At 39.3% G+C, this 27,943-nt stretch overlaps 2 protein-coding genes across 3 annotated transcripts; both read left to right on the forward strand.

Annotated features, from left to right (window-relative positions):
* The first annotated feature begins 86 nt into the window (after positions 1-86).
* On the forward strand, positions 87-27,081 carry ush1c (Usher syndrome 1C). Of its 2 annotated transcripts, none has more exons than XM_061721439.1 (20): positions 87-194; positions 2,109-2,176; positions 8,032-8,175; positions 8,294-8,432; positions 9,475-9,583; positions 9,691-9,715; positions 9,807-9,864; positions 9,938-10,126; positions 10,222-10,281; positions 10,628-10,684; positions 12,156-12,298; positions 13,122-13,187; positions 13,282-13,430; positions 13,623-13,678; positions 22,963-23,004; positions 23,978-24,031; positions 24,152-24,251; positions 24,477-24,586; positions 24,750-24,805; positions 26,639-27,081. In XM_061721439.1, exons 1-20 carry the CDS (start codon positions 159-161, stop codon positions 26,649-26,651), a joined length of 1,674 nt encoding a protein of 557 aa, XP_061577423.1. In that variant the 5' UTR covers positions 87-158; the 3' UTR covers positions 26,652-27,081. The 2 variants fall into 2 exon arrangements, with proteins under 2 accessions (XP_061577423.1, XP_061577422.1); XM_061721438.1 differs by having other exon boundaries at positions 89-194; positions 13,282-13,436.
* On the forward strand, positions 13,838-22,956 carry LOC133444021 (harmonin-like). Its single transcript, XM_061721440.1, has 7 exons — positions 13,838-14,010; positions 14,184-14,348; positions 14,539-14,655; positions 16,824-17,483; positions 18,580-18,633; positions 18,749-18,877; positions 19,983-22,956. The coding sequence occupies exons 2-7, from the start codon at positions 14,262-14,264 to the stop codon at positions 20,151-20,153; spliced, it is 1,218 nt and encodes a 405-aa protein (XP_061577424.1). The 5' UTR covers positions 13,838-14,010; positions 14,184-14,261; the 3' UTR covers positions 20,154-22,956.
* Positions 27,082-27,943: the final 862 nt, after the last annotated feature.

Here is a 27,943-nt window from a genome sequence, read left to right on the forward strand (position 1 = left end):
ATGATGGAAAAGAAACCTCTTTCTGTAAAATATTTAAGTTTTACTACACTATTTGTAACCGGTAACTGTGTGTGTGATCAACTTGACTCAGTGCGAGTCCTGTCAAACTTCACCTGCAGCGCTGAGGTCTGACCAGGCTCGGTTTCTATCTGTCAGCGATGGAGAGGAAAGTTGCTCGTGAATTTAGACACAAGGTAAGATTAAATATATATGTATATCTCTCTGTGTGTGGATTAAATAGCTCTCGGGAAAAGGTACTTTATCGACCTACTCGTTGCGCGGACGGCTGGTGGGATGGTGCGCTCACTGAGGCGGAAATAAAGTTGAATTCATCAAAAATTAATCCAAAAAGGGACTTTTGAAGGGAGAGAAAAAAGAAGAAAAACATACGTTTTTATGACTATAAGTTAGTATAATGTAATACTACTTTTACCAACATAATATGGAAGGATTTTCAAAAACTTCTAAAAGCTTCTAAAAAAAGTATCCTTAAAAACTTAATGTTAAGTTCAGATACACACAAGAAAAAAGTATTCATTTCATTTTTAGTGTTGGGTTTAAAGATTTTACCTGAATGTAAAGTTTAGTTTCACAAAGAAAAAACACATATGCACTTTAGTTAAAAAAATGAATAAACGGAATCTAAATTAATGATAACAATAATGACATCAATAATGATGAATATCATTTTCATTGTATTCCCCAGGCAACTCAACTGAATATCAGGTTTTTGGATTTTAAAGTCTGTTCTATACTTGAAATCAAAACTGTCTTAATTAATCAAAATTAAGAACAATTTTAGCCCACAGTTGATTCTTTAAAGATTTATTTTCGCTTTAACATTTAAGATAATGAAGCTACTTTACCTTTTAGTCATGTTACCACTACTCAGCTAACGTCATTATTTCCAGACAGCAAAGAGGAACAAGAAATAGCTCAGTTTATCCTCTGATTTGTGTTTGGTGTCGGCACATTGTAGCATTCAGTTGAGTTTTGAAAAGACTGAGCTGAAGATGAGGAGGAACATGATACATGGATGTTCGGTACGTTCAGCCCCATAGTGTGCAGGGATCACCACACAGCCATCTGTGCTGCACACAGGCAAGTCCCATATTGTCTTCACAAAGGGCAACTTGGCATTAGATAATGTGTCAGATATGTGCAGCTGAGCAGAAGAAATGGGACAATTTACAGTATTAATTAGAGGCCGAGGAGAGGAGACACTACAGGCTTTGTTTCTGTATCATAATTATTCAACCTTTTCCCAGTTACTCAATAAGCCTTTTTGTTGGATCTATTTATTTCAAGAGTATGGATATACTACTGATTATATAAATATATAGCAATTCATGAAGACATCCACATCTCTACACCAGATTGTTTTCTAACTTTTAATCAAGTGCCTCACTAGTAAAAGATGTCCAGCTCTGTTGTTTTATGGTATCAAAGTCTCAAGTTCAATCTGCTGGAAAAGCTGTGGCCTTCACACAGTGAGCAACAACAATTTATGACAGTCATAAAGGCTTTTTGCACACACCCATCATCTTTCAGTTGACCCACCTTCACTGTAATCTGCTCATAAAGCAATACATTAACATCAGAAATATGTGCTCTGTGTTTCAAACTTCTGAAAATGTTGAGCTCAGACTGTTTGAAATGAGTTGTGTGTCTGAATGCTGGGTGTCATCTCAGGGTCTGAGATGTAAGATGACACTACTGACCTTCCCACAGCTGCCTCTCCTCAGCTGCACTGCCATTATTCTCACTCAGGGCTTTGCTGGTTAGACAAGCTTCACCTTTTATGGTCTACAGACCTCAATCATCCCAAAGCGTAGCTCCAACGTAGCTTCCTCCCCCTGTCCAAAAGTGATGCTTTCCTTTTAGGTCAACTAGAGAACTTGATAAAAGTGTGAAATGTGCGTCAGCTATTGGCCGAAGCGTTTCCTGAAAACCGTCCTGCTGCATCTCAGCCATCATCAGGTGTGTATGACCCCTGCAGAGGCAAACACACACAGCTGGCATGGCGTTGACAGGACCACAGGAGACGGTGTGTGTGTCAGCGAGCTGACTGAAGAAGAAGGGTTCTAAATGTTTGTGTTTCCCTGCAGGTGGAGTTGCTGATTGAAAATGAGGCAGAGAAGGATTACTTGTATGATGTCCTCCGCATGTATCATCAGTAAGTACCACCTGTCTGTGCTTGGTGTGATGTGGTATAGTCTTAAACCCCTTCCTTTCTATTAATTGAACTGTTTATGGTTATGTAATTGGTCATATCCTTAAATGTGAACCAATGTGAAAAGGAATCAATAAAAATGTTAGTTTGTAAACCTTTTTTAAACAGTTTGTTTATATGGCTTACAACTTATCAAATATGAAAAATATGTTATTGAAGCTCTTACAGTCTTCCTTCTTGTACTTGCTCAAATGTGCATTAGCGCCTATCTTTTCTTAATTTCTAACATCTTCATGACACATTTGTGATGGTGTTCTCCTCAGTTTTGTAGACCACCAGTGGAGGGAAGGGGTGAGAGTTTCTATAAGTTTTCTAGGTTTTAGTTGTCTGTGCACAGACGTAGAGCTGAGCGGCTTCATCGGTTGAGCTTGGCCAGTTAACAACAAAAGCTCTATTTATGTTCGTCCTCCAAATAGGGCTAAAATGACACGTATAAATAATTCAACAAGGAGGCCACAGGAACACAGTAGCTTTTATTCTGCTGCTTTCATTGCTGTTTTAGCTGCCTTTTGTATCCTTTTGAACTGTAACAGAGAAAAGATTGGTGGGATTTTCTTTCCATCGGCATATTACTGTTACAGTTCCACGCTGTTTTTTTAGTTTGAAGGTTAAATGTAGACTTGAAAGGGATGTTTGCTGAATAACCTCATGTAGATGAACTCAAGCTATGTGAGCTAGTGCTGGTATTTCTCCAGGATCTTTCTGGGTGGGTAAAAAGAGTGGTAAGCTTTGATGAGGACAAAAAAGGTTTGCTTGAAATAAAATAAAATAAAAAAAAGTAATTCATTATGTTGCGTAAGCTTGTGTGTTATTATATCTTTGTAAACTGTCCACTGTCATATAACAATTAAAATTAAAGCTGCAAGCAGCGATGAACGGGCCCTCGCACTCACGGCCACCGCCCCCCATAAGCATATCAGAAACGACACCACCCACGACTTCCTATGTCAAACCATTCAAAAGTTATAGCAGAAAAAAGGGACAACCAATCAGAAGAAGGGGTGGGGCTAATTCAGGCCAATGAAGGTCAAGGACTCCATACAGAATCTGATGACACCACCCACGACTCTCTATGTCAAACCATTCCAAAGTTATAGCAGAAAATCGGGACAACCAATCAGAAGAAGGGGCGGGGCTAATTTGCACCAATTATGGTCAAGGACTCAATACCGAGTCCGATGACACCACCCACGACTCTCTATGTCAAACCATTCAAAAGTTATAGCAGAAAAAAGTATTCTAGGGGGCGCTGTTGAGCCATTAGGCCACGCCCATTAATGCAAACCATGAAATATCAAATTTATCCCCAGGCCTGGCTTGCCCATAGGAAAAACAACACCAACCGCCGCTGAGTTTGTGTGCAGTTTCCCATTGAAACAATATCTCACACTACTGAGGTTAGATGAAAAACATTAATTAGATGAAGTTGGTAATTAAAGGAGCATGAGGCAGGATTGAGGCAGGATTTATGAAAAAAATGTGTATACGTTTTAAGTTTTCTAGTAATAATGTCAGATGAAGCGTTCCAAACCAAAAAGAATGAGCCCTCTAGCGTATCTGTCCTTTGCCTTGAACAGGCTGTGTGCTGCAAAATGTGCTGCAATTGTGCCCGGAATTTCCCGCGCTGTCCTGTGGATGTGACGTCACATGACGCTGCATGCGCGTTCTCCCCGTTCTCCCGTGCCGGCTTCACTGTTGGCTGCAGTACCCCTGACGGCCGTCGTGGTGAAGGGTGGCGCTAGAGAGTCTCATTTCTTAAAAGGAGCCTCAAGCTCCTTTAAAGATAACAATATTTAGATATCACTCATCACACCAGTAAACAGGAGAAACCACAATGGTCAATTCTCGTCAAATTGAGTAAATTCCAATTGTCCCTGAACGCACCAGTGGATGAAAGATGCAGTGGATGAAGAAATAATCATCAGTTTCCGAATTCCGACGGTGTATATTTTTATTTGCACCTTTTGCTATAAAAAAAAAACAAAAATCAGTCAATGAAAAATGGATAGGAATAGTAAGCCAAGAGGACTTATAATATTACAAAGTTCACTCTCACTCTCAAATAAATAAATAAATATATATAAATAAATACAACAACACACCCCTCTCCCCTTCAAATAAATTCAAATGAACAATCAAACTTGTTTCTTTATACAATTAATTAATTTATACATTTATCAATATTCCATACCATGTCTTTGTAAAAGAGCATAATACAAAGTCTTTCAGCATAAAAGTACGTATTTCTAATGTGTGACAGCGTCCTGTTTCATAACTAAATCTCTGCCAGCCTCTCCAAGATGGCCGTCGGTACCTTATCCAAGATGGCGGCCGCGCTGAACGTCAGCTCCAATGCCCCGCCCCCCCGCGGGAGATGCGCGCGCATAACAAGCCCCCCCCTCCCCTCCCCCCTCCCCCCACCCCTCCCTCCGTCCCCCGCGGGAGCTGCACCCCTCCTTTCTCTACTCTCCTCTGGCTGTCACCCGCTGCAGGCAGTCAGTCAGAGTTAAGAATCCAGTGAATTTAACATAAATATTAATAGAAAATCAACGGTCCCACTCAGGCTTATGAAATTCACAAGATATTTTCTCATTATAGTAAACAACATATCTATGAAGTCGGATGTCAATTTTGACATTTTGTGACAAAGACATAGCTTTTTATGTTATTAGTTCATTTTTTTAATTTTTAGAGTGACGGAGTTCTCAGAAAATAATATGTTCCAGTGTATGATTTTTTAGTCCTGTTGTAAGCTATCTGAAACTGCCATTTAATTTTCCTTACACAAAATCTCTGATTTTTAATTAATATTTTACCAGAAATACAGAGTGAAATAAAAATGCCAATTCCTTTCAAATTACGGCCACGATACGCGACACGGTCAACAAGGGACCTACTGCCAATCAAATGTGTCAATTTGCTTAAGATTGGATAAACCAAACAGCAACTAAAGCACATAATTTAATGAAAAATGTATACCTGACCAAAAGGTGGCGCTATGGAGTTCATCCAAGATTGTCATATCCACTTGTTCAGAATGCAAGCCCGATTAAATGTATTGAATTTGGGTTCATTCTGACCAATTATGTTTAAGTTACAACAACTTTTATGTTCATGGCGAGACCCCGAAATTTGACAACCTCTGACAGCGACGCCCTTTGATACAAACTTACAGTTTTCTCTGTCACTCATCGTCAATGCCTTACCTATTATCTCACCAACTTTGAGATCAAGAAACTGATCTCGTTTGGAGCACAGATGCATACTACAAGACATGACAATTCCTGGTGCCAACAGGTGGCGCTACAACCGATCCTGAATATTCCACCATAGATGGGTTCAGGCCCAACCTACAATCATGCACATACGTTTTCGACAACATCAAATCATGTATTGCTGAATTACAGCCAATTGATGTTTGATGGCGAAGCTTAAAAATGACCTCAAACTTCGCCGGATCACTACGGTCAAGCCCTCTGGCAGAAACTTAAAAGCTTCGCAATTTAGCGTCGGCCATGTGTCTAGATTGTACAAACCAAGTTGTGAGCCAATTCGATAAAATCTCTAGGAGGAGTTCGTTAAAGTACGAGGCCTAGAAATGATCAGAATTCATGAAAAATGACATTTTCTGTTCAAAATGCCGGACTTCCTGTGTAACTTAGACCATGGGTCCAAAAGACTTTTTTGTAGCTCTTTGTCTGATACAATAGACACATAAAGGTCATTGCTGTAAGTCAAACCATATTGTGGGGCTCGTCAAAAAACATAAAATAGGTGGCGCTATAGAGCCCATTCTTGTGGACCCATGCCTGTCGCCCATAAAATACGTAATTTTACGCGACTCTGGAAGCGTGTGCAAAATTTGGTGAGTTTTGGAGCATTTTAAGGCCTCCAAAAAGGCAATTTATTTACGGCGAGAATAATAATAATAATAATAATAAACATCACAGATACAATAGGGTCCTCGCACTTTCAGTGCTCGGGCCCTAATTAGTGGTATGGAAATAGAAAGAGTATATGAAAATACCTGGGGGTAATAATCGATGATAAACTTAGCTGGAAATCACACATAAATAGTGTAAAATCAAGAATGTCTAAAACCCTAGCAATAGTAAATAAAACAAATTATTTTTTCTGTCAAAGAGCACAGTTTTTATTGTATAACTCACTCATAGTTCCATACATGACTTATTGTGTGGAGATATGGTGTAACACCTATAAAACAAATACAAACCCTATTTTTCTATTACAGAAAAGAGCTTTAAGGATAATTAATAAAACCGACTATTATGAACCAACAAATAATCTTTTTATTAAATATAATACTGTGAGGAACCAGAGCGGCCTCCCCACGTACAAGGGGACAAGGCAAAACTGGAGCTGGGTGATGAGGTGTAAAAAGAACCTTGCAGAGCGTAGAATGCCAAAAAATAAGGCTTTTTATTATAAAAAAGCACAAAGACATACAGGGGAAGGCAAAAACAATAGTCTTCAAAAATGGCACATGGGGCATAGCCTCGCAACAAGCTTCCTTCAGCAGCCTCCTCTTCCGGTATGCAGCTGCTGTTTATAAACCCTGGTTGGGAGGAGAGGTTGATTGGACACAGGTGGGCTCCAATTAGAAGAACCAGGCACACCTGTGTGCTGCTCCCCCGCAGACCACGCCCAATCCTCCACTCTGCCACACACATTAAAAAAGAATGTCCGGTGATGGTGAGAAGGGGAGGGGTTGCTCACTTTCTCACAAATACCTTAAAATTCCATGATATAGTAGAGCAGAAAACTGTTTTATTTGCCTTTAAAGCCCAGCAGAAACTGCTTCCAAACTGCATTCAGGACCTGTTCCAGATAAAAGAAACCCGCTATGACCTGAGGGGGAAACTCATGTTTGAGATGACGACAGCAAGAACTAATATTAAAAAGAGATGTACATCAGTTAAGGCTAGAGAAATTTGGAATAGTTGTAATAACAACCTAAAAATGTGTTGCTCTATTGTCAAGTTTAAGAAATTGTTTAAAGAAAATATTGTAAATAAATATAAAACACTATCATTATAAAGTATACTATCAAAAACATTCTAGGATGTGAAATGTCAATTTTATATTTTGTCTTACTTATTTTTTTCTTCTTTATGTATTGTTTGTTTTCACTGAGTAAAAGCTAATGTCTCATATTTTTGCTGATCATAAAAAAAAGGGTAGGCACTATAAGCTACGGCTTCTGCCTACACCTTTTCGGCAAAAGAAATGTTGTTTTTTTTTCTTCCTTTTCATCTTGTTCTGTACAAGCCGAAATAAAGATTCATAACTAACTAACTAACTGTCAGTCGCTGGTGCTGAGGCTGAGATTTTCCTCTGAAGACCATCTCTGGATCATCTCCTACTGTACTTTCTTTTCTTTTTTTTTGTTGGGTTTAGAGAGAATTATTAAACATGTATAGAAACCTAAACTTCCCTGTGCAGTTGCCCTGTGTGGGTGAACCTTTGTGCTGTAGCATTTACGTAATTAGATAATAATCAATTGATGAATGGGGGTTTTAAAAGTTTATAGACGTTTAAGGGTGTCACTTCCAGTCTTACTGACTCATTCCCAGTTTCATCTTATAGTTTTGTACTTAGAAATGCATACTTTTGATATTTATTGGTCAAAATCAAATCTCATTAAAATGAACATTTTTGTCTGTCATAAATTAAACCGCACCTCTTCTGTGAGGGGGTTCTTTTTGTTTCCACCAAAAGAAGAAGACAGCCTGGGGTTGGTGTGAAGGCTAACAGCTGGCTTTGTCTCCCTCTGTCAGGTCCATGGATTTGCCAGTGCTGGTGGGAGACCTGAAGCTGGTGATCAACGAACCCAAGCGTCTCCCTCTGTTCGATGCCATCCGACCTCTCATCCCGCTCAAACACCAGGTGGAGTATGACCTGCACACCCCCAGGAGGTCACGGTAAGCACACAGTGGAATTTCATATTTGTTTGCCTATTATTGCCATCAGACTTTTACAACTTAATTATCTGCAGCTCACCAACTTGTTTCTATGTTTTTCTCTCTACCGATGGAGCAGGAAGCTGAAAGAGGTGCGTTTGGATCGAATGCATCGTGATGGGCTGGGCCTGAGCGTCAGAGGAGGGCTTGAGTTTGGCTGTGGTCTCTACATATCACAAATATTCAAAGATGGGCAGGCTGATAATGTCGACCTTCAGGTACGCACACATTTGCTTGAATATACAGAAAGTTATTATTTAAACTGCAAATGCAGATTTTAAATCATCAAATTGAAAGCTTGTTTTGCTTGAATAAAAATCTTGTCGTATTCTATAACCTCTGTACTTTTTATGCTATAGGATAAAAATTGATTATTCTCCTCGTGTATTTTTGTTAAAGAGCTGCCACGTAATCTGCCAGTCAAACAGAACTTTTCGTATGATCTATCTCCCGGAGTCATAGTGGCAGAAAGCTGGGGTGAACACCATTTTTGCCGAATTCCCAGTCTTGTTGTGAGGTAGTCTTGATCTATTCAGGGCCACCACAACTATAAACAGAGCTCCAAAAGATGAATTCAGATTGACGGTTTGCTTCAGATCAGACAGATGGTGTCATGTAATGGGTAATGGTAACACACCAATGGCTTTGTAATGAAGTCTTTATGGGGAGATGGTCCCTATGTCTGATTTATGATATCACATATAACTGACAGATAGACACCACCAGACAAGAGTATAACAGCTGTGCTGCTGAATATGGAGCGTAGTATATTAGTAATTAATTAAAACGATGCACTACACTAACAGGAGTGTTTGGTTGTACTCGGTAATTATAGGTTATCCAAATTGTTATTGATAATATTATTAAATAATGTCAATTAATACGACTTCTTAACCTTTTTAAGGTTCTCCAAAGAGCTTTTTGTCTTGGAGTTTTTCTGTTTACCAACACCTTTTTTATGCAACAAACATTACACTAATATCAATATATATGTAAATACATTTTCATTCATTGTCAAGTGGTTCATCCTTTCCCATAAAACCAGTTAGAACATCTGCCCTTTAAACTGTATCTGTAAATCACCTGAAGGAAGAGGAGTGGCACATGCACGTAAAAGGAAATTGGATTTCACAAATAAATAGATCACATTGTGTTCAAACAGGAATGTAAAGGTCGTATTAAAAGCAAACTCCTAAGACTGACATGTGTATTCAGATTGAAGGGGTCATCTATAATATCCTCTCCTCTTCTGATTTATAGGTTGGTGATGAGATTGTGCGCATCAATGGATACTCCATCTGCTCCTGTATCCACGAGGAAGTCATCAGTCTCATTAAGACAAATAAGATTGTGTCACTCAAAGTTCGACGTACGTCAAAATGATTTTTCTGCCCCCCAACAAAAAGATATTATATACATATTTATATACAGTTAAACTATAGTTGCATTATGTATTATGCTTTTTTCCTTGTATAGATGTGGGCATGATCCCAGTGAAAAGGTATGATCATCATTTATTGTTGCACTTGTGGTTCCTCTCGATGAATGTGTAGAGATCACCACATTCTCCTTACTGTTTCACGTTTATGCAGCTCATCAGATGAACCCCTCAAGTGGCAGTTTGTGGACCAGTATGTGTCCGAGTCAGGGGTAAGGGATTTTATTTTTTATTTATGTGCTTGTATGCCCTTTGGCTTTCTTATTCTTTGTTTTGCTGCTTCAGGAGAAGAAGAGCAGTGTGGCTGGCTTGGCGTCCATTGGTGGGAAGGAGATCAAGGAGAAGAAGGTATTCCTCAGTCTTGTGGGGACTGAGGGAATGGGCATCAGCATCTCCAGTGGTCCAACCCAGAAACCTGGTATCTATATCAGCAACGTCAAACCGGGGTCCCTCTCTGCAGAAGTTGGCCTTGAGGTGATTTCAACAAAGCTCCACGAAGTCTCTATGAAAGGTTTACGCTCATAAACCTGCATCAGTGAACTGTGCATGTGTCTCGTATCCAACTGTAGGTTGGAGACCAGATTGTGGAGGTGAATGGAGTAGATTTCACCATTCTGGACCACAGAGAGGTGAATTTAATTCAGTCTTATCATTTCTCATTTCTATCTGAAGTACCAATTTTCATTTTGAATATTGTTCTAATGCCATTAGGAGTTAAAGCTTTTTTTTCTCCCCTTAACTCACTGAGCTGCAAATATAAGTTATATCTTTACGAAACTCTTTCCTCCAGCTGATGCAGAAAACAAAACCTTGCAGTGTTATTAGTATTAAGCCAACTCATACCCTCATAAAAAAACATAAAACATCCTCCGCAGATGGCAGTTGTTTTACCGTTAAATTATTCTTTATCTTATTTTCATTGAATGTGTCTTTTAATACGAGAGCATTATTTAAAGTCTTATGTCATATTTTCAGGGTGTGAAAGTCCTGAAGAGCAGCAGAAGTCTTACTATCACAGTTCTGACTGGCGCTGTAAGTACACTTGTGTGTGTCCTGTGATTTAAATGTAAATATTACATAGTCTACAGTCTTTCTTTGTCATTGTATCTCATATGAGACTTCATAAAGATGAAATATTTCATAAAATCTGAAATTTTTCATCAGGAATATAAATGGTTTGGTTTCTTTAAGAGAAAGACCTAACTGAAGCAACATCTTGAATTTTAAGTAATTTCCAGAAGCTCCCAGATTTGTGTTAGGTATGGATCATATAGGGTAATGAATCGCAATGATGTCAGCGACATTTTAACTACAGATGTTGTTACTTATTCTGCATTACAGAAGAATGTACAGATAAAGAGAAAGCTGAACTTTTTTTGTGCTACTCTTGAGAATGTGTTTCTGTCAGGAGTTAAGTTGATCATTTATCATAGCTGGAGGAACACACATTTCTGCCACCTGTCCTTTGCTTTCCTGCATTGCACAAAAAGTGGCTATTTGTTTTGATAGAAGTCACATTACCAAGCCTGGCTGTCTCCAGGACCAACATTTATCCTCAACTACGGCTCTTGACAGGTTGTTTTGCGACTAAGAGACAGACAATGTGTAAATTAGACAAGCAGTCCCTTCCTATTTATTGCCTGTTCCAGTCCCTGTCTGATATATATACCTGAGTTTGTATTCGTTTGGACGTTAACATGTCCTATTGTAGGTTATTGAAAGTGAAAGCTGACATAGAAAAATGTTGTGCTTTTCTTAAATATGTAAAGTGGAAATGCTGAAACAATAAATATGTGGGGATATATACACTCAATATATAGTTTATGTTAAGTGTATCTTTTGTTGGTGTTACATAAACAACACAGAGGAAACAAACAGACCTGATCCATATAGGATTACTGCCATATTTCTTATAAATGAGACTTAAACATTTAAACATTGCATATACATGCAATATAATTGAAAAGTAAAAAAAAAATGACTGTATGATCATGTCATATTTCTGTGTGATCGATCACATTTATTACGTTTATTACGTAGTTGTCTTAAATATGTTTTCAGAAGAACTTTGTTTATGATTAGGACTGTAATAGAGACAAACATGCCATAAAGTCCTAAGGGAAAGTATCACCGGTCTAATTGATGTCCAGACTGAAGGGGTCTGTAGAGAAATGATGGCACCATTAATAGATTAAGCTAAAGTTAGTTTTTTGCATGATTACAAAAAGCTTTGTGTTTGAAGATGCAGATTTTTTTTTAATTGGTCCGAGGATGAGTAGCATTGTGAAAACTCTACCCTCAGTCTCCAGATTTGGGATAAATAAAATCTAACAAGATTCAATTTAAGTATGTAAATCATTGATCCTTCGAGATAAATCCACAGATGCAAAAACGGGCTTCTCTCCCCGGTACAGAAGACTGGTTTGGGTATCTCTGTTTCTTTTCTTTATGAAATATCACTCCCTGGTTATGGTCTTTGTCTCTTTTGTTGTCGCTCTTCCAGGGCAGCGAGCTGTTTATGACCGATGAAGAGCGTCTGGCAGTGGAGTCCCGCAGGGAGCTGGAGAGACAGGAGCTGATGCATCAGAAGAGAAAAGCACTGGAGACCAACAAAATCCTTAAAGAACAGCAGGAAAAGGAGAGACAGTGAGTGAACAGCACACAACTAACTACTAACTTTGTAGACAGATCTCCTGCAGTGCGGTGTGTGTCACGGACCCTGGTCAAAGACCAATTATCACACGTCTGTCTCCACCTGTCATAAGGGACTTGTGTCATTGAGATTTGATTGATACCGGTATCAGTGCTGATGCTGTACATGTTATTGCTATTATAAACCTATTTCCATAACCAAAGACATTTAGACTGATAAATTGAGAGATAGGGGAGTCAAGTCAGTGTTTATTTATGTAACACAGATGACCTCAGTTAATCAAAGTTCGTTACAGCTTAAAACAAATATACATATAATCATAATAAGAAATAAATAGATGCTTTAAATAAATAATAAAATAATAGCAAATAAAAACTTGAGACAGAAAGGGGGAGAAAAACCAAGAAACAAGGAACTAATTTGATCTTATTCAATGAATTGAAATAAACGGCTAGGAGCATTTGTGACAGGTATAATTCATTCTGAAATATTTAAGCTTTAATCTCAGCTAACCATAACCGTGCAAAAATAATATCTAGCAGTTTTTATTCTCTTGCAACCTCATCGACTTTAATTCACTTTACTAAATCATTTCCACGTATCTCAGGCACTTGAAAGCGAGGCAGACGAGTGGTGATGATGAGTGGCAGTAGCTGGTTATTAATAAAATGATTTAATGTCAAGTGGTAAAGCGGACCCTCCGAATCACTTTACAGCAACTCTAAACCAGAGTACTGACACATAACTAGTATTTATCAGCCTTCTGGTTACATAGAGCTTATGTTGAGACATGTTTTACTATTGTGTGTTTTACAGGAGAAAGATGGAGATTGCACAGAAAAATGCAGATGAGGAGGAGCGCTATAAGAAAGAGATGGAAAAGTATACAACTGTTTTATGCTTTATATTTATAGTGACCATGAAACACCAACCCAGTACTGTTTTAAGGTTTATAAAGTGAATTCTATTTCTTTAGGATTGAGGCTTTGGAGAGGAAAAATGACAGAGAGTGGCAGGAAGACTGGGGAGCTGAAGACAGGCCGAGTTCCAAGAGCCCCCGCTCTGCAAAGAGCCGCTCACCTGCCCCACCTGAGATAAAAACCACCCCGACTCCAAAGACCAAAGGTTCTCGTAAGGACACGTACCAGAATCTGCATCCTAAAATGCATGAAGCTGTGTTAAACTCTGAACTCTCTTCTTTTCTGAAACCACAAAGTCACCTGTGTTTTACCACATTTATCCATGTCTCTGCATGCCGGCTGTTTCTCCTTCTTAACTGCTGTGTGCTGTGCTGCTATTTACGGCCTGTCCTCTAAGCTGATGAAGCCAGCTCCTTCACAGGGGAAGATGAGGAGGATGATCAGGACAGACAAGTGAGTCCGGAGCGTCAGCTGTCATACTGACAGCTACTGTGGATGGATGCATGTGCAAACCGGCAAACAAAAACAAGTGATAGATTTCCTTTGACAACCAAAATGCTGCAGAAGTTGATCTTGAGCTGTGCACAGTTTTCTTTCATCACAGTTATTCAGATTGGTTGAGTGGAGCAGTGGTTTTATTTGCCACGTGTTGTATTTTATAAAACTTGCACGGAGTTTGCTGTGGTTGGACTTTCACTTAATACAAGAGTGACCCGTGTTCATCTCCATCCTTAGCGTTTGGCTGGTTTTATCGATACGAAGGGAAACTGCCATCATTACACAAGGTATTGTCAACTTTTTGCAAAGTGTGAGGGTGGCTACAAATGAAAATATACACCTTTAACCTGTTTTTACATCATGATAAAGTAGTAGTTACAGTCTTTAAGCATGTCGTGCAGTGCGGATTTGATTAGCAGTTTGCCTGTTCCTTGTATTTTACTTTTGGATGGCCACTCAGAAAGGAGAAAAGAAGAAGAAAAAGAGGAAAGTGTCTAATACAGACACACTGCAAGAGCAGAGAAAAAACAAAAAGGAGATGGAGTTTGAGCTGAAACTCGCCAAAGAGAAAGAAGAGATGTATGAACGAGAGAAGCAACTTAAGATCAATCGGCTAGTTCAGGAGGTATGAAATTAATAATATTTCCAGTTGATAAATTGAACGGTTTGAAAGAGGGTAAAAATGTTTGTTTTTATACATTTATAAGCATCATGGCTTGTAACATCGCTGTATGCCTTCATCACTTGATAGATGAGCCTGGATGAGGCTCTTGACTCTTGTTGTTTGATGCTGCCTGGCTCTACATCCAAATCAGGTTTCAGAGACAGAGAGGGAGGACATGGAGGAGTCTGAGAAAGTGCAACACTGGGTGGAGCGTCTGTGTCAGACTCGGTTGGAGCAGATTTCATGTGTGGAGAACGAATCTCCAGAGGTACAGAGTGAGATCTCCTCCTGCAGAACCTGTACAACCTTCTGAATTCATTACATTTTTATGTTTCTCTATAAATGTGACCAAAAACATAACTGGTTTTACACAAAAGTCCACCATATGTCATTCAGTTAGCTTTGGCTACCAGCTCCTTCAACCTACATAAAATATCAGAGGATCTGCTGGTAGATATTTACAGCGCAATATACAGTTTCACACGATTCTACGGCTCAGTCAAAAGATACTGTCGTGTTTAGCCGATGCTGGGTTAATGCAAACTGCTGGGCACTTCGCTAAACACAGTAGCATGACAACTGCGGAGGAGGAAGTGATAGTGGATAACCATTGGCTGAGTCAATGGTTAATCATATCACAAATACATTTAATCCTTTTTATAAACTTTCCTAACCTGGTAGAAAAAAATACACGTTTTTTTTTTTTAACCAGGCTGTAAATATATTTTTGCTTTAGAGTTGGCCATTCTAACATGGGAGTGAATTGAGAGTGACTCAGTGTTGCAGCTGTCAGCCTCTAGAGGTCAGTCGAGGAACTGCAACAAAACTTAGTTCTGCACAAGACTCTACCGGGAGTTAGATGGTTGGTGCTTGAAGAAAACTGTCCTAGATGAAGCTAGAGAGGCCCAAACCGTGACCACCTCCATGTTTTAAAGAGGCGATAATATTATTATGCTATGTAGAAATTCAACACTTCGCATTTTAAGCTAAAAGGTATTTTTTGGATGCATCCGCACCAAGTTTTTTCAGACTGTATGATGGCTTTTCCGTGCGAATCATCAAATTCTCGAGGCATGAAACAAGGCAACTGGACTTCCATTTCTTTTGTTTTTAAAGACTCTTCCTCTTCCGGCCAGAAGATGTTCACAGTTCAGATAAACTGGAGTGGAGTTTAGAGTTCATAAAGTCACATGATAATCACTGACTCTCCCATCATTACTGTTGCTGCCCTGGTTTCAAACAAATCAGATCTGAAAGGTTGTGAAACCACCTCGTTAGAAATGGCCGAAATACCTCTTTCAACTGGCAGTTCTTTTAATTTATCTATCATCTTTTTTGACAATATATATCCCTACATGTTATTAATGTAACTTTATTCAGGATTCACAAATTTCAAGTCCCGTGGTACAATCTATATCTTTTTTTTTATTTATTTATTTATTTGCACAATGACAACAGTACATTTTTTTATCATACAAGGACAAATAATTTGTGCAGGAGAGGAAAAGAAGCCCGAAGGGCTTATAAGAAATCCTCCCCCTCAATACAAAATCACCAAAACAAATCAATCAATAGAAAAAGAATAGAAAGGAAAAGAAAAGGTAAAAGAAACAAAGACCCAAACAAAAATATCCATGAAATGGCAATTTCATTTCAGTACGAATAGCCTGTTAATGTTGTCTATATAAAAGATACAAGATATAAAAGATGTTGGTCCTAAACATTTTTAAGGATGACACTAACTTAAGAGATCTATCTAAACAGTTCCAGAGTTGAGGGCCATGGAATTTGATAAAGGATTGGTGACTGCCGGTACGACAAAGAGGTAAATGAAGGTTCTTCCCACCTCTAACTGAATAAGAATGAATATCTGATGATAACAGAAAAAAATTATGAAAAGTGCCTGGAATGTCTTGTTTGAAATGAATGAACTTAAACATAAACAGGCATGTTTGAAACTTGTTAATAGAAAAAATTTATAATAATTTAAATTTGCTAAATAAGGGTGCAGAAGGTGCTTGATGAGAAGAAAATCATTCTCAAGAATCTTTTCTGAATTAGAAATAATTGGTTGAGGTACGAAAAATAAGAAGTGCCCCAAACAATGTTGCAATACGTCAAGTATGGATAAATTAGACTATAATATAATATCAAGAGACAGGACTGATTAACTAAGAAAGAAACTCTTCTAATAATAACATAGGATTTCATTATTTTTTTGCATACATACTCAAAATGTTTTCCCCAGGACAATCTTTCATCCACTAGTACACCAAGAAATTTTACACATGAAACTTGTTGGATTTCAATATTATTAATTTGGAGCGTTAAATATCATGATCATCAACTCTGCAGTCTTATCTCTGTTGTTTAATAAAAATAGGAAATGGCTGACTACACTTAGTGAAATATGTCTTGTTTCGTTGTGACTCCAAGCTGTCTCCGCCACGCTCTCCTGCCTCTGAGCCAAAGGTGAAGCGTTTCCCTGGTGGCCTCCACCTGGCCACCACTGATCTGGATGACATAAACCTGGATGACGTGGACCAGAGCCTGCGGGGGCCTCTGAAAAAGCTAACCCCCACCCAGCCAGGCACCAGCCAACGCCCCCCTCCGTTGCCTCTCCCTCCACCCTCAGCAAAGCTCAACCCGACGGCCCCCAGCTTCCCCACCGCTCCCTCCCGAGGCCCCCAGCAGCGCCGGGCTCCTTCTCCTCCCGCTGCCAGGCAACCTCCGTCCACGACGTCCACCTTGACAACCAAGGGACGCGGGCCTCACCCGCACTCCCACTCTTCCCATCCTCCTCGCCCACCTTCCTCCCACTACCCTCCGTCCTCCCCTCAGCCCGCACCGCGACCGCCTCCTCCCCCACCGCCTCCTCCACCGCCACCCCCACCTCCCCCTCCACCACCTCCCCCACACCACCCAGGGGTACAATTAGACTCCCAAAGCGGTTACCGGCAACACCATCACCATCATCTCCACCACCCTCCCAGTCCTCCAGAGCACAGGAGTGAGTGGGAGGCGGGCGGGTATCTCCCCAGAGGAGGGATCTACTCATCCACCCCCAGTGAAATGTCTTACCCCTCCAGTCCAAAGGTTTGACCACTTTGTGCTTCCTTATGAAAGAAGCATGATGAGTGCTTTCCCTTATTTAGAAGTGTTTTGCTTCCTCATAAGGTACTTTTTCAGTAGAAAGGTTTGAAGGTTTGTGTACATCCAGCTAGGGCTGGGCGATATGGACCAAAAGTCATATCTCGATATTTTCTAGCTAAATGGCGATACTCGATATATATTGATATTTTTTCTGTGCCATAATTGGGGTTTCCCCCAAAGCATTATAGCATAGCATCTCTGTTAGCTTCATTTTTTTCTGAGGCAAACCCTTAAAAAAACAGTCAGTTTTAATACAAAGCCTCGTGCCAAATGTCACACAGGTTCCTTTTATTAACAGAGGTCTGCACAATATCAAAATGTATAAAACAAATTAAATATATAAATAAACTGCCTGCATAAATAGAATAAAAATGCTTCTTGAATAAAATAAAACAAATATCCCTTTCCTGCATAACATACACTGTGCAATTAATACAATGTAGACAGTAACAGGCAGAGTTTTCCACTGAGGTTGACAGTTGTGCAATAACAAAAAAATTGTGCAAATCTCAAATAAAACATTCAAGTCAATTTGTCACAAAATAAGCTATATCAAAATCATATTTTTTTATTTATTTTTTTTTAATAATCGATATAAACGATATTGTCTCGTACCATATCGCGTTTGAAAATATATCGATATATATTAAAATCTCGATATATCGGCCAGCCCTACGTTGTGTATTGGGATGTTTTATGCATGAACAGAGAGCAGCATGTTGCATTAGCATGACTGACCTGACCGGGTGGTTGTTACTGATGTTTGTCTTCAGCTGTGTGGTTTAGGCTAGTGAGTGGGATGTTGCACGGTGTGCTGTCCGCAGAAGTGAAAATTTCCTTTGTGTGTGTGTTGCAGTTGGAGTATTTTTAGCTTTTCAGAAGGGTAAGTTAGCAGATGCTTTTGAGACCTATGATAATTCGTTGAAGTTATCTGTAAGGAAATGAAAGAGGATCTGGGCGTGTGTTAGCAGTGATGTGCCAGCAGTGGTCTGCATGTGTCAGAGAGCTCAAGGGGATGTTTTATTTTACTATAATGTAGGTGATGAGGAATACCTCCCATGCCAGTCGTATATCCAATTCAAGCAGTCCACTGGTGAGTTGTTTAATGTGACAATAATGTCTGACTTGTGCCTTGTTTTGTGACTTAAAGTGACTTTATCATTATCTTTTTTTATTTTTTGCTTGGAATTATATTCTTCAACCAATAGCAACTAGCTCCCAGTCCCCCCATCCAGCGGCATCAGATGGTCCCTGTCATGTCAAAGCCTGTCATGCTGCCCCAGTCGCAGACCCACCGGCCAGATCCACATAGAGCAGCCGTCCGATCTGACGGCCTGGTATGAAAGTCACCCTTCCACACTCATCTACCCGCTGCACAAAACGTCTGTCCAGCTTAATAAAGTCTCAAAGCAAACTGTGTCACACACACGATGCAGCACACCATCAACAGTCTCAGGTCATCTCTGTCCTATTTTTAGAGATCTGGGAACTTTCCAGGCTCTCAAGTTGATTCACAGAAACAAGCTATGACACCTGGGACTAATTCTAATTCTCCTTCCACTCAGTAGCTGATGAAACTGGGTGGATTCACTATATCTCAAACTGTATCTATTGCTGATAAGTCGACAGAAAGATCCTCTTTTTTATAGTTACATTCTGAACCACTTAAGGAGAAAAGCGTGCAGACTGCAGCAGCTGCAGCAGTTGAACCGAGAAAATCTTTATTTTTACGTCAGATGAAAAGCCTGGATTGTACGAGTGCACCAGCTCAGTCTAGCAGTTTACTCCTGATGTTCTGGGATACAGCTCTCTTAACTCGATGTGAAGTTGAAACTGAAAGAGTAGCCAGAATGGAAACTGGATCCTACCTGGATATACCACATATACAGCAGTATCCATATTTACATTATTTCAAGTCTGCCAGTCTTCATCTCTCCCTTGAGAAATAGACCTGTATTTTTCCCGTGTTATCTTCATTATCTCTGTTAGATATCATAGCTTCTTTAAATATTTGCAGTTGTGTAGTTATCAGACATCTTTGCACTTGTCTAATTGTGATGGAATAATTGATGGAAACTTCATCATATAAATTATTTTTTATTTGTTAATTTTTCCAACGAAATCTCAGTATTTGATCCATTTACTTGTCTTTCTTTATACTCAAGTAAATATTTTTGGTTCTGTATTAAAACATATTACTGGGGTTCACATGTATTTTTAAGCTTTTGTATTTACAGATCAAACTAGAGAATAATCAGCTGATTATCTGTGAATGATTGTGAACTTAACTGCCATCAACCAAGTCATCTCTCTGAGCATTGCACCGTGCCGTAGAACTTTGCTTAAAACTCTGATCCATAGGTCTTTTGTAAGAAGTGTTGAAGGTTGTTTTTGTGTATTCCCATAAATATGCTAAGACCAGTTACCTGTCTGGTATTTCAGCCCCCTGAAATGCTGAAACGGATGGTGCCGTTCAACTCGTCTTTTAAATCAAACAACAAACGACAAGTAACCCCCACCTCTGCCGTCATTTTCTCCTCTATCTTGTTTTTGCTCCTGAGTGATTTTCTCCTGTTCTCCTCTGAGCTTTCGTCTCCGTGTTCACACATTTGAGTTTGCTTACGGTTGACTGAAACCTCTCAGATAACTTGTCTATATTTACATCATGTCCCTCCTCTGTTGCTCGCATCACTGTTTCTCTGATCAGGTTTCTCATGCATGACTGTTGTTTTATTGGTTTGAAACAGACAATGGAGATAGTGAACATAGTGCAAGTGTGGGAGTGCATGTTACATTGCTGTGGTACCACTTCATAATGACATAGCTTCTCAAGAACCGTCCTCTAAAGGCTCATTTACATCTCCAAGTGGTATTGCAATCTGTCCCTCTACTTCTGTTAGTGGATCACATATTATAAGGGGACAAGAAGGCCTCTTTTTTTTTTCCTTACAAAGGTTTGATTGGATTTATCTGCACACCTAATTTCAAGAAACACTGGGATGATTTCTAAGATACATAAAAATGTATCTGAAATTCTAATCTGCAGTTGTTTATAACTTTGAAAAAGAATGTTTAATTGAAAGACACAAGAACAAAAATAAACCATTTGCAGTACCTTGAACCGAGAAAATATATAAACCTCAGCGTTACATCAATCTATCCCTAAATTTTACAATTTAATTGTTTTTTTTAGTGTTTTAACCGTGCATATTAATTGTTGCATTGTTCCCGTTATGTAAAAAGGAATTTTTGGTCACTATATATAATATATATATAGTGTCTGTACAGATAAGTGTTCAGATAAATCTGCTGGGATTCTGGACAAAGTTGAAATATGCCCTTATTCTTGTGCCTCCAGTTTCAGGTGAGATTTGCTGCTGTAGCTGCAGTCTGTGTTGAGTGACAACATTTTCCTGAGGTGCTCCTGAGCCCATGTAGCTGACAGGTTTCTCTGGCCGTGGCGCCTGAGGGCAGTGCAAGAGAAGGTCACATTTATCCAGCAGTGGTTTCACGTCCTGGCCTTTATGCACTGACATTTGCTTTTCTCTTTTTTCTTTTAATAAGTTGATATTGAAAGTCATTTGCAGTTTAAAAAAAATAATTTTGTAAGTAATATAGTCCGATGGATTTTGCTACAAAGTGGTGTGCCATGACCCCCCCTTGCTTGGTGGGTACAGACCTACGTTTTTGTATTCAGTTCTGACACCCCCCACATGTCATCACTTAATCTGTTAATTATTACAGTTTATTTTATATGAAATACTATTAATTTGGTCAGTAAAAACCCTTTAAATACTTCCTTTGTACTTGTGTCAGTTAAAGAAACATTCAAATGATTAACAAACTACAGATTTAATCAGTCTAGATCTCAGTTTTTTTTTTTAAATATATACACTATATTTACCAAAAGTAGTCACTCACCCATCCAAATAATTGAAATCAGGGGTTCAAATCACTTCCATTGCCACAGATGTATAAAAGCAAGGACCTAGGCATACAGACTGTTCTACAAGCATTTGTGAAGGAATGGGTCTCTCAGGAGCTCAGTGAATTCACCTTATCCTAAACATTCCAGTCAGCTCTCAGTGGTATTATGACAAAGTGGAAGCAATTGAGCATGACAGCAACTTAGCCACGAAGTGGTAGACCATGTAAAATGACGGAGCAGGGTCAGTGAACACTGAGGCACATAATGAGCAAAGGTCGCCCCATTTTTTGCGGTCGATCGCTACAAACCTCCAAATTTCATGTGGCCGTCAGATCAGCCCAACATCAGTGGATGGAGAGCAGAATGTAATGTGTTTCCATGGCAGAGCAGCTGCATCCAAGCCGTACATCATCAAGTTTAATGCAAAGTGTTGGATGCAGTGTGTAAAGCACGCCGCCACTGGACTCTAGAGCAGTGGAGTCACGTTCTCTGACGGACCAGTCTGGTTTGGTGGTTGTCAGGAGTACGGTACTTGTCTGACTGCATTGTGCCAAGTGTAAAGTTTGGTGAATGGGGGACTATGGTGGTGTGGCGCTGTTTTTCAGGAGCTGGGCTTGGCCCCTTAGTTCTTGTAAAAGGAACTCTGAATGCTTCAGCAAACCAAGAGATGTTGGACAATTCAATGCTCCCAACTTTATTTGGGGACGGGCCATTCCTGTTCCAACATGACATGGATGAGAGAGTCTGGGGTGGAACTTGACTGGCCTGCTCAGAGTCCTGACTTCAACCGGAGAGAACACCTTTGGGATGAATTAGAGATAGGAGACTGAGAGCCAGGCCTACTCGTCCAACATCAGTGTGTGACCTCACAAATGTGCTCCTGAAATCCCCATAAACCCACTCTCAAACCTTGTGGACAGCCTTCCTAGAAGAGTTGAAGCTGTTATAGCTGCAAAGGATGGGCCGACGTCATATTAAACCCCATGGATTAAGAATGGGACATCACTTAAGTTCACATGTGAGTCAAAGCAGGTGAGCGTATATTTTTGGCAATATAGTGTATATTTATATCAAGGTATCTGTGTAGCAACTGGAAACAAAGCCACGGATTAATTTGTTTATTCTGCAGGAAGGAATAATTACAGGGCTGAATAAATGTGATGTCCTCTCTGAGTTTTGTTTCCTTCCTTCTCTCAATGAAATTAAACATCCGTGGTCTTAAGATAGATTTCTAATGGTTTTCTGTGCACACAGATGCTACCCTGCATTACTTATTGTGATTGGGTTTAGGTTTGAGGCTTCAAAAGCCACAGCGTTTGTTGAAAAACAGCTTGTGTCTTAATGACTTTACTTTATTCCCGGTTGTGTTTACCTTTTACTATGCAGCCGGTTGTCAAAGGAAATCTCACACAGCTCCCCAAGATGTTCTGTTTATGAACTTCCTGTTCACACTTTTGATCAGTTTTAATGACGTACATGTTGGTTTTCTTTCAGGGATTTCAGAAATATGTGGACGACTTTGATCCCCACTCCATGGTATTGTATGAATAATAATGTTCACACTGCAGCCATAAATCAAGTCTAATACATGTTTAATAACTAAGAAATAAGGCCATGGTCATAGATTTAACCAAGAATTGAAAGATAATGTGTCCACCTCTTCATAACAGCCTGTTATAAACAATAGTTAGGGTTTAGTTAAAAGATAATGGTGTGTTAAGCTCTTCACAAAGGTGAAAATGACACAGCAGTGCTTTGACTGTTACAGTTTAACATGTACATGAGATCTCTTGGTAAACAATCCAACATCTGGTGCCTGCATTAGTCAGTGAATCAAACAGTTTATACTCACAGTGGTACTCACGGGTACTACCGTACTGTACATGACACCTACTTCATATCGATCATTACTCTTTAAGGTGAAGGCAGCTTTCTACGGTTGAATTTGTGTAAAAGTTACAGTATTGGTTCAGGTTATGGATGTTATTGAAGTTGGTGGAGTAAAAGATCTTCCTGATAATCATTTGTCACCAAGTAGTAGATGATTCCACATTCTGGTTGCCTTGGTTACCCACTTGCTTAGTCCTGATTGCAGATTGGCTGGTGTCATAGCAACCAGCTGTATCAGCTATACTCTCTTTTGAAGCAACCTTAGCTGCCTTGTGTCATTTTTTATTTTAATGTCAGGTCTCATTTTACAGGTTTGTGTCGGTAGTTGTTTTGTGTGTGGTGCTGAATTTCACTGGGATTCATTTCCTGTGTTCCTTTCATAACCAGTTTTATGGAGATAGATCGCTTCTGTGGTCAAATATCAGAAATAAGGTTTAATAAAACCAGCCAACGTTTACAACCCCTGTATGTTTTCATCTGGCTGGTTATGGCTGTTCACACATTCAGAGTATTGGGCCATTTTCTACAAATCAATTTCTTCTTTTTTTTTTTACATAAACCATCACTTCAATTGTAATAGCTTATTTTTTTTAGTAACCTTCAATACTCTGTTACACAGTTCTCCTCGGACCAGATAGACGGCAGGGATGTGAGATTGCTGAGAATCAAAAAGGTAGTAGCAGCCTTCAGCCCCTTCTGATAACTGAAGTTACTGATGAGACAACTATCTGTATTGTTGTTTTTTATGTAACATGTACGACTGATCATGTTTTTTTTGTCTCACATCTTTAAGAGCGGACAGCTTGACTTGGCTCTGGAGGGGGGAGCTGACTCTCCTTTGGGAAAACTGGTGATATCATCTGTTTATGAAGGCGGTGCTGCTGATAAACACGGTCAGTTCCCTTTTTTTAAAACGCTTTAACTTCATAAACCTCAAAATGTGGAACACATCTTCGCTGCATCAGTTAAGCATAACTATTCTTAAAAATTAAAAATGAATGCAGTATATAAAATGATTGATTTTCAGGGCTGTTTACTCATACCAATATCATCCAGATGTACTTTAAATAAAATGTGTGAATTTTTGTCGGTTCACTGTCTCTGATGTGTGTTCGTAGGTGGGATAGTCCCTGGGGATGAGCTCATGGCTGTCAATGGCAAGATCCTCATCGATGCCACGTTGTCTGAGGGACAGAGCTCTCTAGCACGAGCCTGGAACAGTGGTGGGGTAGGAGTCCTAAATCTTTATAAAAAGTGTAGTAAAACTGCTTGACTGAGGGATGTAACGCAGGTTGTCAGCAGGTTGTCAGCCCCATCAGTGCTGACTGACTGAGTGTGCCCACTAGAGAAATTTAAAAACTCAATTAACAGTCCTCTACTGTATCTCCCAGGACTGGATCGATGTTGTGATTGCTGTATCACCTCCAAAAGAGTATGAAGATGAAGTGTAAGTATTTCTTTTATTCACAATTTCAATATGGCATTCCTGGTACATTTTTTTATGAAAAGCTAAAAAATCTGATGATATAATGACGTGTGTTCAGTAGTTTATGGTTTGTGGCCCGTGTATTTGTGTATGTGCATGTATATGCAGCCCTAAGTCAGCATCAGTCAGTCCCACTGTGAACAGAAAGGTGTTTGAAGGCAGTGCAACACTGTACAGACATGGCTACCTACTTCAGCACTAGCCTACCTGTCCTACTACCTCACCCTGGCCCCGGTAATCATCAGAGTCTTCAACCCTTCTCTCCTTCACTGCACGTCACGGCGGATGTTTGGTGTGCCACTTGTTGTTTGGGCCCCGCTTTTGTTCTTGAGGACATGTCACAGTCTCCCTTGTAACAAGGAAAAAACATCAGACAGCTGGGTATTTTGGGGGGTTTATCGCCACCAAAAGAGTAAACAGTGTATAAACTTATTGAAAAGTGTATACAGTAATCCCTCGCTATAATGCGGTTCACTTTTCACGGTCTCGCTGCTTCACGGATTTACATTGTGTTCTGCATTCTGATTGGCTAAACGGTCCCCCCGCTTCTTCACTTCCTGTGTGTCAATAACGTTATGGTTTAATATGTACTGTACATGTACATGTACGTAAAACAGCTTGCCAAATTTAAGTTTACAAATTTCCACCAAAACCCATAATGTTGACAAAACGTTCTGCACCAATTCTCCAGTACAAATCCAATTACTAGGATCGCGGTGGGGCGGTGCTGATCTCTGCAATTTGAAGCCTTGTATAATAATTGTAAAAAAAATAACGGTTAATACTTCACAGATTTGACCAATCACGGGTCCTTATTGGAACGTAACCCACCGCACAAAACGAGGGAATAATGTTTTTGTTCAGGCATCTGTGTCCGGTCATGAACATCTTGTCATAAGTTCATATAGGTCAACTACCAATGTTGCCCAAACCCCTGTCAATACATGCCATGAGTCCATAGCCTTTGATTCCATAAGCAGAGTCTTGCCAGAGGCTCAAAATAGCAATTGATTTTGCTGTAGCTCCATTACCTAACATCAATTGCCATTTTCCTGCAAATACATGTTCTGTTTTCATTAAAACCGTTTTGGTTCACATTGTTTTGATCCCCAACGAAAGCTTACACTCCTTAATATTAGACCTAGTCTTGTTTTAACTGCAGAATCTTCCTTTACGGAGTGACACAAGGCTGATGTGCTAGTCAGTGACACAGCTCTACTGTTGTAAGACATTTACAACTAATGGTATCAGTGGCCCATCTCACCATATATCTGCCAAATCCAGCCCTAGTGAGCCTTTTATAAAGACATGCACGTGTGACCTCTGCGCTATTGTCACATGATGTCAGGTCATGGACACCATAGGGTTCCTGCCAGCCTTCAGCAGTTGCTCTGATTGATGTTGCGCCGCTGGACTGTTACATGTTCTGAAACCTAATTTGATTCCAGGGTTGGATCAGGATTGTTTTTGAAGTTGACATGTTAGAGTATAAAAACAATAAAAATGTCAATTTCTTCAGCCACAAAAACAAGAAGAAGTGTTAATGTTTTATTTATTTCTATCCTCATAATCTTGTGTGACTCACCTGCATGTGTGTGTGTTGGTTTGTTGTGTATGGTGTGCAGTGAAAAAAACAAAGCAAGCATGGAATAATATTAAATATTTATTTACTGCACCAGTTTCATAGAATCCCAGTTGATATAATTAGGTTTACTGTGTTTGTTTTATTCAGTTGTATAAAGTAGGTCTTACAGAATGATGTTATTGAATAATTCTTCTCTTTTCCTCCTGCAGGACGTTCTTCTAGACTCATCAGTTACCTTCCAAGAGAAAAAAAATAATTACAAGGAAGCTTCTTTTTAATTCATTTCAACAAAAAGCTTAAGATAGTCTTTTGCTTTTCCTGTTCTTTCTCATTTATTCCCTTGTCATTTAGATTAACATCATGCAGACAGTATTGATTTTCACTATCTTGTTTTATCAAAGGATGATCTGATTGATTCTATTTACATTAGTTGCCTCTTGTAGTCCTTTTCACATGTCTGAAACCTGGAAATAGCTGACCTCAATTAGACTGACAAGTATTTAGGAACAAAGATCAGCATGATTATGTGTCCAAGGATGAATGATGAGTTAAGATATGAAATTGTGATATATATAATGTCTCTATTCTGCCTTTTTGATGTTTAATGAAGGACTGCAAGGACTAAAAAATTAAAGGCTGGTGTGCATACTGATTTCTGTGTCTGTTTTACACCCGTTATTGATTGGTGGTGTGCATTCACGATCAAAACCGTATAGATTTTTAGATGAAGTTTACATTTTTATGCTTTTTTTCACCCTAACTATGGTCATTTATAACAGTTTATGGTGTAAAATGGTTTGGAATGGGTATGATGGATGAGTTTCCAAAATGTAGTTTTCAGTTAACATATGTACATATCCAAACTACCACCCTGGAGCACCATGGCTATATTTACTGACTGTTTAGCATTACTATGACTAACATTATTCAGTTTGATCTTACTGTTACTGGTTGAATTTTATGGGTGGAAAAAATCCAGAGATTTGACCTCACAATGTGACTGGAGGACTGTTCTGGGTGTACCTGACCTTTTGCCTGGTGACATCTGGGATGGATGCCAGCAGAGCCTTCCAGACAGGAATGATTATAGATGATGGACGATGGATAGATTAATTTAAAACGAGGGGTGTTAAATTCTGAAACTGTTGATTAAAACTTTTTTTTATGTACAAAGAAATTAGGTTTCATCATCTAGCTTTACAATTTGTTTAGTTTTAAAGCATTTAAACAAAAGTGTATTTGTATAAAACAAAATTGTTAAGTGCTTGCTTCTTATTGTCCCTTGTCAGCAGAACTCGAGTTGTAAAGAAAAAATCAGGGGGGTGGTGGATTTTATCATATGGGGACAGATAATTTGTGCTGATTACAAATAATATAATATATTACAAATAATAGCAGTGACCAAAACACCTGCAGAAATACTGCAGGAATGACATAGCAGCAGTTATGCAGCCTTCTGTAAGCTTTAAATATCCACTGGGCTTACATCAAATACATCAAAACACAACAATAAA

Source organism: Cololabis saira, chromosome 5 (genome assembly GCF_033807715.1).
Source record: "Cololabis saira isolate AMF1-May2022 chromosome 5, fColSai1.1, whole genome shotgun sequence".
Classification (NCBI taxonomy): Eukaryota; Metazoa; Chordata; class Actinopteri; order Beloniformes; family Belonidae; genus Cololabis; species Cololabis saira.